The sequence below is a fragment of the Leuciscus leuciscus genome (assembly GCF_965113295.1).
Source record: "Leuciscus leuciscus genome assembly, chromosome: 7".
Lineage (NCBI taxonomy): Eukaryota > Metazoa > Chordata > Actinopteri > Cypriniformes > Leuciscidae > Leuciscus > Leuciscus leuciscus.
Window position 1 is genome coordinate 22,135,684 of NC_138731.1, and position 14,446 is coordinate 22,150,129.

Consider the following 14,446-nt stretch of genomic DNA (forward strand, 5'->3'; position numbering starts at 1 on the left):
CCCTTCACACCCTAATCAATAAACACGTAAAACAGACCAAAAAACGGAAAAATATTTGCATGCTTTGTCGATTTCAAAAAAAGCATTTGATTCTATTTGCCACAACTGGTAATATTACAAACATACGAAGTGGTGTAGGGGGTAACGTTTTTGACATTATAAAATCATGTATTCGAATAACAAATGTGCAACACGAATTGGTAACAAACATACAGAATTCCTCATCCAGAAAAGAGGAGTGTGGCCTGAGTCCAACGCTGTTCAACATTTACATTAATGAATTAGCGGTGCAGTTGGAACAGTCTACAGGCCCTGTACTCACTCTACAGGACATGAGCATCAAGCTCTTGCTGTATGCAGACGACCTGGTGCTGCTGTCACCCACTGTGTGTGTGTGTGTGTGTGTGTACTTGTACAACTATCTTTGTGAGAACCAGTTTGAGTTTTAGACCATTGGAGTGAGGACAAAGAGAGTAAAATGAGGACATTTTGGCCGGTCCTCACTTTCTGAGACCCCTTTAAAGGCCTGTTTGAGGGTCAAGACTTGGTTTTAGGAATAAGGTTATAATTAGGTTTAGGGTAAGGGTAGGTTTAGGGTAAGGGTTCGGGTTAGGCACTTAGTTGTGATGGGTAAGGTTGGGTAAGCGGCTAGAGATTGCATTGTGTCAATGAATGTCCTCATAAAGATAGATGTACAAGAATGCTTGTGTGTGTGTGTGTGTGTGTGTGTGTGTGTGTGTGTGTGTGTGTGTGTGTGTGTGTGTGTGTGTGTGTGTGTGTGTGTGTGTGTGTGTGTGTGTGTGTGTGTGTGTGTGTGTGTGTGTGTGTGTGTGTGTGTGTGTGTGTTAAAACACTGTGGTATCAAATGTTCACACATGTTCTGATTTGATACACTGTTTATTTAAATTTAAGTTATGTTACAATATTTTATTATTTTGATGTTTTTTATTATTATTCTATGTATTCCGAGCTTTGGCAATATTGTATCATTTACAGTCAGGCCAATAAAGCAAATTTGAATTTGAATTTAGAAGAGAGACAGACAGATATTTTGTTTATTTATTATTATTATTATTATTAATAATAACATTTTATATTTTTTTTTATATATAAAGCCATTTATATAGTGTTATATGTGTTAGCCATTAAAAAATACTAACAGATCAGAATGTGTATTTAATACATATTTTTATTTTAATAAATAATAATTGATGTTTTTAGGTATTATATAATGTCTAAATAAGTTTAAGATGCCAACATGTCTTTTTTCAAAAATAAATAAATAAATAAACAGTCAGAAAATAGTCAGGAATTTGTCAGAAAACAAACTTGTAAAATCAATGCCTCAAATAAATCCTGCTTAACCATAAACCACTATTTCGAAACTGGGAGGTTCTTGAAAAGACGAGGTTCAATCCTTCCTTCCAGAAAACACATGACCGACCAGGGCAGAAACCAACACAGATCCGCTGCGTTTGCCAACATGATCCAAACTCGGACTTTTTTACGGTCTTTTGTTTTCTTTGTCTTCAGTTTTGCTGTTGTTTTTGCTCAGACGACAAGTCCAGTAACAAGTAAGTTTCGGCCACAGTGCTGTTTGTTTACAAGCTTTTTAACCGTAGAAACGGTAAAACAACAATGGCTAACTTACTTCAATACATACAGCCTATATATATATATATATATATATATATTTGGGAATCAGCTTTCAGATTCGGTACGCGCACATGATGCCCAAAATGATGTATAGGCAGCTTGTAGGGTTTTCAAACGAAGACTATGTTTTTGCAGTTCGTTTATCTACCAAGCAAGCACACTTTCCCGAATTATTCGTTCTACATCGTCTATTTTCTTGGAAATTGTAACGTCTTAATAAGTCACGTATAACCATACTGTTTGCAAATGTGCCTCAGAGCAGCTGATCATATGACTCAGGCTCAGTAAAACATCGGGATCAAGCATAGGCAGTTTTACTTATTGAAAGACATTTGTAGCGTAAACGACTAAATTGGTTCAAAACGTGTTTTGTTGATGCTTTTATGGTCAATTTTAAACCGTCACCTTGGAAAATAGGAATTTTATCCGATCATGACGTAAAGGCAGAGAGAGTGTGCCCTGTTTAAATCACATGCTAGAAAACTTAACAAAGGAGTTTTAAGAGGTCAGGGAGAATATTTTATATAACTGCTTGTAGAGAATATGTTTTATTTTCAGTCAAAATAGAATTCTGAGCAATGCCGTATGTTTTACATTTCATTTATTAAACTATGGTTGAAATCAGCTGTAACATTGATGTCAGACTTGTCCCTAAAACTGCCTTCTTTTCACAGACTGCACTATAAAATCCAACACAACTTGTGAAGAATGTCTGAAGATTGTTTCGGTAGGATTTGTCAGTGTGCATATAATTTGTTATTCACTGATAACACTTCCAAACCCCATAGTATTTGTTATACAGACAGCAATAATTGGTGAAAAATCACACACAATTGTTCTGTGACATAAATGTGCATAATGGTTGTGTATGTTATCTTTTGTTCAGTGTTTGTGGTGCATCTCAAGCCAGAAATGCATTGACTATCCAGTGAAGAGCGTTCTACCATCTCACAGTGTCTGTCCTCTCTCAGATGCACGATGGGGAATGTGCTGGAGTAAGACTGATAATAACACACACAGCGTTTACTGTCTTAATGGATGTATTTTATCATGAACATGCACAGTTTACGTTTCCCATTTCTCATCGGTTTACATTCCCTTTGTGTTTTAAATAAGGAACAGGTTTGAATAGTGTAATTTGTGTAAATGTATTTAATATTGTGTCTTGTTGAATGTATATCTGTTGTCAAATAGATTCAAATTATTTTAGTCCTCTTACATAAAACATAAGTATATAATGATCTTCCATTCTGCATAGGGAATATAAACTTGTATGCTGAACTGTAAAAACTAGAACTTTATTCTAAGTCCATAGTTCACAGTAGCGTTAACTTCATTCACTTTATTACTTTGAACTCCATTTAAACTCTTGTATTTAACCTTCTGCATATACTTCCTGTTTTGGAGTACAAGTTGTGGACATGAATGATCACATCAATTCTGTGTTGTTTGAATCACAGTGAATTTCCAGACTCTCATCATTACCATCTCTGTGATCGCCGGGTTGATCATCATCGCCATATTCGTCTGCTGCTTCTGCTGCTGTAAATGTGAAAACATTGGGTAAGATGAAAACCAGCGCTTGTGATTAAAGTTTTTTATATTATGGGAAGGCAATGTAGGGGTGCAAAAGTCTTAGGCACATTAGTGTTTTCACCCAAAAAGGTTTAAAGCCAGTTATTTAATTAAGTTGGCTGAGAAAGCCAACTTACTGATATTGTACTTAAACTTATTATTATTATTATTCTTCTGTGAAAAACTGTTGACTCAAACTCCTCCTAGAGCTTTAACTCTACATACTCCAAACTCGGCTCAGACCTTCAAACTGTTCTGAAGTTAGTTGCTTTCCCTTTTCAGACTGATCAGACTTACGGTTTTCCTACAAATGACGATCAAAACTCGGAAAAACTCCCATTGACTTAACATTGGGCATTCTAAAAAAATTCAAACTGACCAACCGACAAAAATTTAAATCTAAATCCCTTGAAGACTAATTCAAACTGCCATTCTATATATATTAGCCAATGAAACTCATTTAAACTAATAAACTCTAATCTCATACACTTATAAACTAATTAACTTAAATTTAATAACTAATTAACTAATAAACTCATGAATTCATAGACTTATGAACTCTTAAACTCATAAATTAATAAACTCTGAACTCTAAACTCATTTAAACTTATAAACTCTAAACTCAAAAACTTGTACACTTATAAACTCATCAATTTATACACTTATAAACTCTAAACTCATAAACTCTGAGTGTGTGTGTGCGTGTGTGTGTCTGAGTGTCTGAGTGTGTGTGTGTGTGTGTGTGTGTGTGTGTGTGTGTGTGTGTATCCATCTCTCTGTCATAAACTTCAAACTACTTTAAACTTTAAACCAATTTAAACTTCTTAAGTTTAAAGCTCCCAGCTCCCAAGCAACTCCATAGCAACCAAACTTGAGTATCCTAGCAACCGTTTTGCAAGACCTGTATCTCTGTATCAGAACATTGTATAGAGATGAGGTTTGGCTCTTTTGACTCATGCTAGCAAACAGCACTTTCAACATGCTACACATGCTAGCAGTGAATAGCTACATGCTAATAGCGATTAGTTAAGTAAGAACTCTATAAAAACTCCATAGTAACCATCTGTGACAACTACCAACCACCTAGTAACACCATATCAACCGCTCTGAATACCATAGCAACCACCCAGAACACCCTAGCAACCACCCAGAACACCCTAGCAACCACCCAAAATATCCTAGCAACCGCCTAGCAACCACCCAGAATACCCTAGCAACCACCCAAAACACCCTAGCAACCACCCAGAACACCCTAGCAACCGCCTAGCAACCACCCAAAAGACCCTAGCAACCACCCAGAATACCATAGCAACCACCCAAAAGACCCTAGCAACCGCCTAGCAACCACCAAAAATAGCCTAGCAACCACCAAAAATAGCCTAGCAACCACCCAAAATACCCTAGCAACCACCCAAAATATCCTAGCAACCGCCTAGCAACCACCAAGAATACCCTAGCAACCACCCAAAACACCCTAGCAACCATCCAGAACACCCTAGCAACCGCCTAGCAACCACCCAAAAGACCCTAGCAACCATCCAGAATACCATAGCAACCACCCAAAATACCCTAGCAATCGCCTAGTAACCACCCAAAAGACCCTAGCAACCACCCAGAACACCCTAGCAACCACCCAGAACACCCTAGCAACCGCCTAGCAACCACCCAAAAGACCCTAGCAACCACCCAAAAGACCCTAGCAACCACCTAGAACACCCTAGAAACCGCCTAGCAACCACCCAAAAGACCCTAGCAACCGCCTAGCAACCACCCAAAAGACCCTAGCAACCACCCAGGACACCCTAGCAACCACCTAGCAACCACCCAGAGCACCCTAGCAACCTCCCAAAATACCCTAGCAACACCATAGCAACATCCTAGCAACCGCCTAGCAAAAAACGTTCTGGTCCAAACTTTCGAAAGCCAACTTAAAGTTTGTCTTGACGAACTTTCGCATCTAGTTCTTTTTGCTGTAGTGTCTTAGTAGGAAATCAGTGATAACATGGAAATTACATCACAAGATTTATTTCCATCAAGAGGTGCATCAGTTTTTGTTCTTGAATTGACAATGCAAGAGTCCAGCACTCTGTAAAGTCTACTTCAGCACATCCCAAAGACTTTCATTGAATTTAAGGTCTGGACTAGAGGTGCCAGAGGTGTGTGAAAGTGATTCTTCATGCTCCCGTCCCTCCCAAACATTCTTTCACAGTTTGAGCCTGATGAATCTTGACATTGTCATCCTGGAATATGGCCATGATGTGTCTTCATACATGGTTGTTTAATAAATGACAGGCTACACACTCCATCAATTAGGGTTAGAAGAACTGTTGCCAAACATATAACATGTTAGAAACATAAACACTGCAATAATGATATCCAGTCATATCTCTTAAGCGTCTGCCTATTTAAATACAAACAGTGAGTTGCTGTCATGTGATTGGCTGATATATATATATATATATATATATATATATATATATATATATATATATATATATATATATATATATATATATATATATATATATCAAATTCTTTACTGCTATTAATTATGAATAAATAATGGCTATCACATTGGAGCACATAAGAAATAACTAAACAAAAATGTTCCTAATAATCTGAAAGGTCTAGAAGGAATGATGAGCGAATGGAGAGACAAACTCATCTGAAAAGTTTACGCAAAGAGGAGAGGTATGATTTGTTGTGGGAAAATTTATTTCATACATTTGAGTTTGTTAATAAATGTGGAGACCATTGAGTCTTGTCTTGATGAAATAGTGTTAAGAATCATTTTGAATACATTTTTTTTTAAATCATTTTGTTGCAGGAAAGCAGAGATGAGGCAGAGACATGATGAAATGCGATTGAAATATGGTAAGATTTTCCTTTCATCATAAATTATGTATAAAAGTATCCTTTATAGTTAACTTATAAATGTTAGTTATACTGTGTTTCAGAGTTTGAACTTTACTCACTCTCTTTCAGGTTTGACAAAGGATAACCAGTACTCCAGATTTGAGAACAACTAAGAAACTTGAGATGATGCTCCGCTGTTGACTTTTTTCACATTTCCTTGCTTATCCAACACTACTCCATTTTTATTTGATTGTACTAGTTGCCAGCTGGCCACACAAGCATACATTGTTGCCATTTGCTTGAAATTTGATTTATTCATACCTGGATTTTTAACAAATCTGCACGCAAACCACAATTTAGACGTTGTATTTAAAAAAAAAAAGCTTTGTAAATGTAGTACCTTGATGACTTTTTGCAAATCCAAATAAGCGACAACATAAATTCAGCAAGACGTGTTTATAATTGAGTCTGCATTGGGCCAGACCTGATTTTTATGTTGGCAGTACATGTCGTTTACTGCTGTAGCTTTTTAATCAGATTGCATAAATGGTAAAATGATATTTCAATATAACTTGGTTATGTGTTTGTCAACGTTTTAATCACTAGCTTATTGTAATTACCAAAAGGTTGATTTATCAGTGCAATTTACAAAGCCAAATAAACTGGGAGAAAGAAGATGAATAAAAGTGAATATTGTACATTTGTTACTGTTTATTGTAGATTATTAGGAAGTACTGATCTGTTGTTAGACTGATCTGCTGTTAGTATTATTAATGTAAGTTATAGCAAGTTTCAGCTTTGAAACTAAATGCTTTTTTGCAATAAGGTCATTCATATTTAATTTTGAAAGTATAGATTTGACCTAAATCATGACTAGAGTAATTCTCCAAGTGGCACAATCTTTTTTTGTACTTTTATTTGTACAAAAAAACTTTTTTCATTTTGTTTTGTGGTTGTGAAAGTTTATTGAAGATTATATATTAGAAAACTGAAGATTATATGTGATTATGTATATGTGATTTTATTAGTTTATATGTATGTATGTACAGTATATATTTAAATATATATATATTACTTTTGCTTAATGAAAAATATTACATTATTCTTTTTGGGGTGTCAGGTTTAAAAACTGAAAACATTGTTAAACATTATATATATATATATATATATATATATATATATATATATATATATATATATATATATATATATATATATATATATATATATATACATACATACATATAAACTAATAAAATCACATATACATAATCACATATAATCTTCAGTTTTCTAATATATAATCTTCAATAAACTTTCACAACCACAAAACAACATGAAAAAAGTTTTTTTGTACAAATAAAAGTACAAAAAAAGATTGTGCCACTTGGAAAATTACTGTTAAATTATGTTTAACAATGTTTTCAGTTTTTAAACCTGACACCCCAAAAAGAATAATGTAATATTTTTCATTAAGCAAAAGTAATGCGCACACTATTATTTAAATGTTGTGCATAATTAAGTCACTTGTTTTTGACCTCAAGATCATAGACTGCTCAAGACCTCAAGCAGAAGGAATGGTCACGTGGTTTCATACTGTCCAATAAAATAGACGAGTTGATTTTGCGCGTTCTCGGGCCAGAGCTGCCTGCTGGGAATCACGTGGTTTTACCCGGTCCAATCAAATGGGCGAATTCAGTTTGCGCGTTCTTGCTGAGCGCGGGGAGGACAGAAGCGGGTAACGTTAGTAGCGCTGTTGTGTATCCACATTATCAGGAAAATCCTTACATTTCTACAAAAATGTCAGAAGAGAAACCAAAGGTACATGCATGTCTCTGTGTTCTGAGCTCCAGTAGCATGGAGAGGAATGTTTTGATGTGATTATAATGCATGAATGTAGATTGTCTGGGTCTTGCACTTTATATGGGGTTAGAAGGGAAACAAAGAGGTTTTCAACAAAGATTTTGCGCATTTTCCGCATGTGGCCATTTAACTCAGCCATCCATCCAATTACATGGACAACCATTACATATCTTGTCGCTAACAATCAAACCGGCAGTGTTTCGCTTCATTTCAGCATCAACAAGATGCTCAGATTGGCTTTCTTTCATGGCGGATAGTTGATTCAACTTTGCGCCAAACGCAGTTGCACTGAAAGGGTAACACTGTTTGAATTCTCGCACAGTTGTTCAGGTTGTAGCTCATTTTAGTAGTGTTTGAACTAATACAGATATTATAGACTCAAGTATTGCTGTTTATCGCGTTAATAACCTCTCAAAGCATGTTATTCCGTATCACAGGTCAGGAACATCTAATGTTTAATACAGCGGCTGCATGTGATGGACAATGTGGCATTAGCGCGAATGACTCTTCCGATGTGTGTGTGTGTAGACCCTCATGTGTGATTAAAACAACCCCCTGCATTTTTATTAATCTCTTTCATCTGTATATTTTGCTCTGCATATTTCATTTCAGGAGGGCGTGAAGACTGAAAATGACCACATCAATTTGAAAGTGGCAGGTCAGGATGGATCTGTGGTCCAGTTCAAAATCAAAAGGCACACCCCCCTCAGCAAACTGATGAAGGCATACTGCGAAAGACAGGTGAGACATCAGCTTGAGCTCCAGTGATTCTGAAAGGGATAGTTCACTTTGAAATCAAATTTTGGTATGTTTTAGCTTACCTCAAGGGTATCCAAGATGTAGGTGTCTTTTTTTCGCAGTAGTTTCAATTTTGATATTTTTAGGTCAAACCGTTCTTGTCTGTCAGTCATATAATGCAGGTCGATGGTCACTGTCTCAAAGAGCATGCACAAGAGTCCAAATTAAAACAATTCCCCGTCGTAAGTACACATTGATGGCCCAAGACACGAAACGAGCGGTTTGTGTGAGAAAACGAACAGTATTTATATCGTTTTTACCTCTTGTACACAGCCACGTCCAAGTGATCTGAGAGCGCGGGCGGGTATAGATATATACAATAGAAGTCGCCTTGGCTACGGCAGTTCATTTTCTCACACAAACCGCTCGTTTCGTGTCTTAGGCCATCAATGTGTACTTGCAATGGGGAATTGTTTAATTTGGACGATGGGGAATTGTTTTAATTTGGACTCTGTGCTTGCTCTTTGAGGTGGTGACCATAGACCTGCATTATATGACTGACAGACAAGAACGGTTTGACCTAAAAATATCAAAATTGAAACTACTGTGGAAAAAAAGACACCTACATCTTGGATGCCCTTGAGGTAAGCTAAAACATACCAAAATTTAATTTCAAAGTGAACTATCCCTTGAAGTCTGCACACGTGAAGCATTGTACGTCATTGTACATTGTTTCGTTGATGAGCAGGACTATAACTTGGATTTTTTTATTTATTTTTTTCAGGGTTTATCCATAAGGCAAATACGGTTCAGGTTTGATGGTCAGCCAATCAATGAGACAGACACACCTGCACAGGTTTGTCCTTTATCTTTGCATTTGTTACAGTTGTGAGCAGCTCCGCATGAAAGCGGTAACTGGGCAATAAACAAATGTATGCTCCCTTGCTATGGTGACTTTCTAGTTCAGTTGTATTAATCGACTTCAAATGTCTTTGAGGATGCAATATCTGTAAAACGAGTTTAATCAATTCATACAATCAGCCAAACATTTAAGATGTTTTTGGCATAGAAAGTGTATTTGAAAACCTAGAGCTCAGGCACAAATGAGCTCCGTTATTAGGCCTCACATTAAAATGTTTCTCCATCTTTTCGTGTCATGTGAATTTTCAGCTGGAAATGGAAGATGAAGACACTATTGATGTATTCCAGCAGCAGACAGGAGGAACGTGCTAAAGATGGAGCACATGTGGATGATGGTTTTGATTTTTGTTTTTGTGCTCCTCTTCACTTCCACTGCCGTTCAGGGCTGAAATGGAAAAGGTTTTGGAAATCTAATGTTTAAGTTAATAGGTTTTTCTCTCTCTCTCTCTCTCTCTCTCTCTCTCTCTCTCTCTCTCTCTCTCTTAATCATCCAAAGACCTCATTTCCATTTTTGCAATGTTCTCCCTGAACCGAATTGGAAATGAGTTACTAATGTTATTTCCCCCCTACCTTTAGAGTTTATTGTATGCCTATTATATACGTTTTTGTATTATGTACGTATGTTGCGCCTCCCCCATCTATTTTTATATACAAGGAGGGAAGTTTTGTGAAAGGATGTTTGTGACTACTTTGTATGGTCTCAAATTTTCTTTAATCGCAGTAAACTACTTTAAGACTCCCTTTTTATGGACAATTTCAAATGTCGACATTGCAGCATTGTGTTTGACACCTCAGGTTTGATAAAGCTAGATTGTGGATCGTATTCCAGTAGACAATTTTTTATTTTAATTAAAGTCTTTAAAAGTTTGCTGTCTGCTAAGTTTGGATTTCATGATATACAAATGAAGTGTTCCCCTTGTTTTTATTGTCATACTTTTTGCCCTTTGCAAATGCATCATATTGGAACATCCCTCTCATTTAGCCTTTCTGGCATATCAAGAGTATTAAACACTATCCTGGTGAAATAGCAGCTTCACAGTCAACTCAACATGTGTGAGAAATGTAATGGGAATGGCAGTGGTGTTCAGGAGAGCAGAGGATCCTGTGTTGGCCATTTACTACTGTATATAATAAATCTAGTTTGATACTGATCCGTGTCTTGTTCTTCCGGCTGTATAGTGAAAATAAAATGGGTTGCCACTAGATGGAGCAACTGCAAAAAGATTGAATGCAGTTCTAGAATAGGTTAAAACTGGCTTGTCAGAAAATAGTTCTGATAATGCTTCAATGTCTCTAAAGGAGTCAAGCATATCGACATGTGCTGAAGATTTTCTTAAGATCAGTTTCCATTTGTTAACATTAGGAAACTACAAACTAACAATGAGAAATACTTATAAAAGCATTTAACATTTGATACATAATTAAAATAAAGTTATTTAACTGTTGATATTATTTAAAGGACCTAGGCTAACATGCACTAACAACTTAACTCTTTTTTTTTATTGAAAAGTTGTTCAACCAAAAATGAAAATTCTGTCATTACTCACCCCTAATGTCGTTTCAAATCTGTAAGACTTTAGTTCATCTTCGGAGCACAAATTAAGATCTTTTTAATGAAATCTTGTGAGATTTCTGTCCCTCCAGTGACAGCCTACACAACTACAACTTTCAAGTCCCAGAAAGGTAGTAGATACATCATTCATTAATCCATGTGACTCCAGTGGTTTAACCTCAGTTACCACGCGTCAACAGAACACGCATGCCATGGTGTTCTCGTGAACAAGCATGGGAGACTATCATTTTGTAAATAAAGTAATAAATTATTATTATTATTTTTCGCAAACAATCGCGTCACTTCATAAAATTTAGGTTAAACCCACATGGATTACTTTGATGTCTTTACTAGCTTTCTGGGGCTTGAAAGTGGTAGTTGCATTGGCTGTCAATGGAGGGACAGAAAGCTTTAAGTCAGATGTCATAAAAAAAAGATCTTAATTTGTGTTCCGAAGATGAACGAAAGTCTTACGGGTTTGAAACGACATGAGGGTGAGTAGCTAATTAATGACAGAATTTTCATTTTGGGGTGAACTAACCCCTTAATGTTAACAAAGATCATTAAATGTTGTAACAAATGTATTGCTCATCGTTAATATTAGTTAATGCACAAACTAATCAAATACTGGGTTATGTGTAATGACATAATTATGTAGCCTCATCTTAATTTAAAAGTCCATAAGTATGGGATAAAATTAAACTAGTTCCAGTAGTTATGAATGATGTTTTCTTATATTAGTCACTGAATCCCGCTGAAGCTAATGTTGTAAGTGAGGTGAGAGGGCAGTCTTTTTGGTTGCATCCACTCAGTATTGTCTATAGGTCAAGTTCCCTTTCGTTGTCACTCCGAGTTACGTCGGATGACGACGAATGGCGAAACCCCATTCGTCGTCATCCGACGTAACGTCTCCATTCCCTACTAAGGGAACGAGGGTTACATACGTAACCGAGACGTTTCTTAATATAAACTCAGCAAAAAAGAATCATCCTCTCACTTTCAACTGCTTTTATTTCCAGCAAATATCTTAAAGTGTAAACATCCGAATGAACATAAAAATATTTAAGTACTGATACAAACTGAACAAGTTATACAGACATTTGATGAACATAAATGAAATAATGAGCCTCTAAACAAAGTGGGTGTCAATATCAAAGTGTGGAAAACATTGTTTAAACTCTTCCCAATAAAGATCTGTTAAGCTTGTATGGATTTTACTAAATTATCTTTAAAATTCAGTATCCTGAAAAGAGGAACATTTTTTTGCTGAGATTGTATTGTATCTCTAGAAAGAAATACCAGTGTTGCAAAGGGCACCACAACACTTTAAAACTGTTTTCAGCACTTTTGTTGTAATGTTTACATCTGTCTGATGTCTAACTCTAGTTCTGACTTCAGATTGTGCTTGAGAAAAGTGCTCTGATGAGTTTTATTGTGAGGCTAAATTACAGTTTTGTATCAGTCTTATATATGTTTGACTAAGGAAATAACAGCCCAGAATGAATAGATCTATATAAAGAGATCTTTATGTCTTCATTATGAATCTCTAAAAGTCGGACCCTGGAAGCATTATTATGAAACAAGTGAGATATAACTGGTTTAGTTACAGACTGTCATTTTAAGCCCTCGAGGTGAAAGTGTTTACATTTTGTATATCAGATATGAATTTATTTAAGCATTGAAACCTGACTGAGAAATAAGGAAGATTGATAACACTGTTAAGGAAATAAGATAGGAGGGATTATTTCTATCAGCATGTTTCTCTCCCTTTGTGAAAAACAGAATAGCAGCTTTGCATGATTTTATAATTCAGCAATTAAATAATGTTATAACCACACAATTAACATGATTCGGCTGTGAACTAAAAAACCCCCCAATATTTACATTTCAATTTGCACTCATCTTCTGGATGCCACTTTAATACCAAAGCTCCATTTGTTTATTGGTATCAGTGTTTACATTCGGTCTGTGTGGGGATTCAAACAGAGAAGTCCCACTGTGCTAATGAGTGAGTTCACAGCATGCTGCAAAATACCTCCCTCGTACACGGCAACACATTTTGCAACAGAGAGATCAGAGAGCAGGAGCAGAGAAGTGTGTTTATCCCAAGCGTTTAACTTGAAGCACTCAGTAATCCCCTCTAAAGGCAGATGAATTACCTCCTGACCTGCCCGTACATGTGGAGAGTCAATGAGGGTACAAAGGGACATTTACCATCCCAAACATTCAGTGGGAATGTCGTGGTTTGGAAACATCACGCATTTCTTTTATTGAAAGATTTCACAAACATTGTAAAGCGAAGATTTTTCATAATAATCCCTACTCAAAAATTTTCCATCTTCATTGTGTCTCCACAATCCCATGTTGACATTTTGCCTACATGATTGTTTCTCAATCCCACTCTTGATCCACAACATGACGGCTAACAGTAATGGTGATTGATAAAATGACTATTTGGGTTACAATGAAGTACACAAAGTCACTTTTATTGCCGGTCTGTTGTAGCAGTATGACAGTGAAATCCCTACGATATTACAAAATTTGTTTTAGATTTTTAGCTAGCTGGAGACAAATTGTTCCTTTCTTATTCCAAACCAAATGCTTGCTTCAAAGGATTTTTCCTTCTTTGCCCTTAAAGGGATAGTTCACCCAAAACTGAAAATTCTCTCATCATTTATTCACCCTCATGCCATCCCTGAATGATGTACATGACTTTCTTTCTTCAGATAAACACAAATTAAGATTTTTAGGAGTGATTCCATATAATTCAAGTGAATGGCTGCCGCTCGGTTGGCGCTTGAAAAACCACACACAGGGATCGTAGCGGCAATCCATACGACCCTAGATGAATCAATGTCTTCTGAATTTAAATGATAGGTGTGTGAGAGAAAAATACTAATATTTTAAACTCTTTTAAAGCAGGGCTATGCAGTTTTGGGAATTTCTTCGCTGTATTCTCGCTTTTTGCTCACAGGTTTCTCTATAGAGCTCCCCTTACAGCTTCGGAATAGATATTTGACAACACTGTCGAAAAACTCGTTGGCGACTCTCAGATACCAGAGGCTAGTAGATCAACGACATCAAAGCAGATGGGACATTCTTTAAAACGTCTTCTTCATTCGGGTTCGAACAGCGTGAGGGAGCGCAATAATGACAGCAGATTTTTTTTTGCCGTAAAGCAAAAGCTCGTTACATCGAGAGAACTGATATCGCGCGCTACTTCCTGACGCTGTGTCCGGTGGCCCACCGGCTCAAAGTTGCAAGGGTGCTTTTTTCGGCTCACAG

General features: G+C 36.4%; 2 protein-coding genes and 1 long non-coding RNA gene across 3 annotated transcripts; 2 read left to right on the forward strand and 1 right to left on the reverse strand.

The window, feature by feature from the left end:
- The first annotated feature begins 1,417 nt into the window (after positions 1 to 1,417).
- Positions 1,418 to 6,764, forward strand: pttg1ipb (PTTG1 interacting protein b). Its single transcript, XM_082174480.1, has 7 exons — positions 1,418 to 1,574; positions 2,331 to 2,383; positions 2,543 to 2,651; positions 3,117 to 3,219; positions 5,857 to 5,922; positions 6,059 to 6,105; positions 6,217 to 6,764. The coding sequence occupies exons 1-7, from the start codon at positions 1,436 to 1,438 to the stop codon at positions 6,258 to 6,260; spliced, it is 561 nt and encodes a 186-aa protein (XP_082030606.1). The 5' UTR covers positions 1,418 to 1,435; the 3' UTR covers positions 6,261 to 6,764.
- Positions 6,765 to 7,751: 987 nt separating this feature from the next.
- On the forward strand, positions 7,752 to 10,760 carry sumo3b (small ubiquitin like modifier 3b). Its single transcript, XM_082175700.1, has 4 exons — positions 7,752 to 7,908; positions 8,563 to 8,691; positions 9,473 to 9,544; positions 9,859 to 10,760. The coding sequence occupies exons 1-4, from the start codon at positions 7,888 to 7,890 to the stop codon at positions 9,919 to 9,921; spliced, it is 285 nt and encodes a 94-aa protein (XP_082031826.1). The 5' UTR covers positions 7,752 to 7,887; the 3' UTR covers positions 9,922 to 10,760.
- Positions 10,074 to 12,468, reverse strand: LOC309503012. The gene is made up of 2 exons (XR_014207464.1): positions 12,106 to 12,468; positions 10,074 to 11,979 (listed from the first exon to the last, which is right to left on the reverse strand). It is a non-coding gene; the product is annotated as an uncharacterized lncRNA (long non-coding RNA).
- Between the last annotated feature and the right edge of the window lie 1,978 nt (positions 12,469 to 14,446).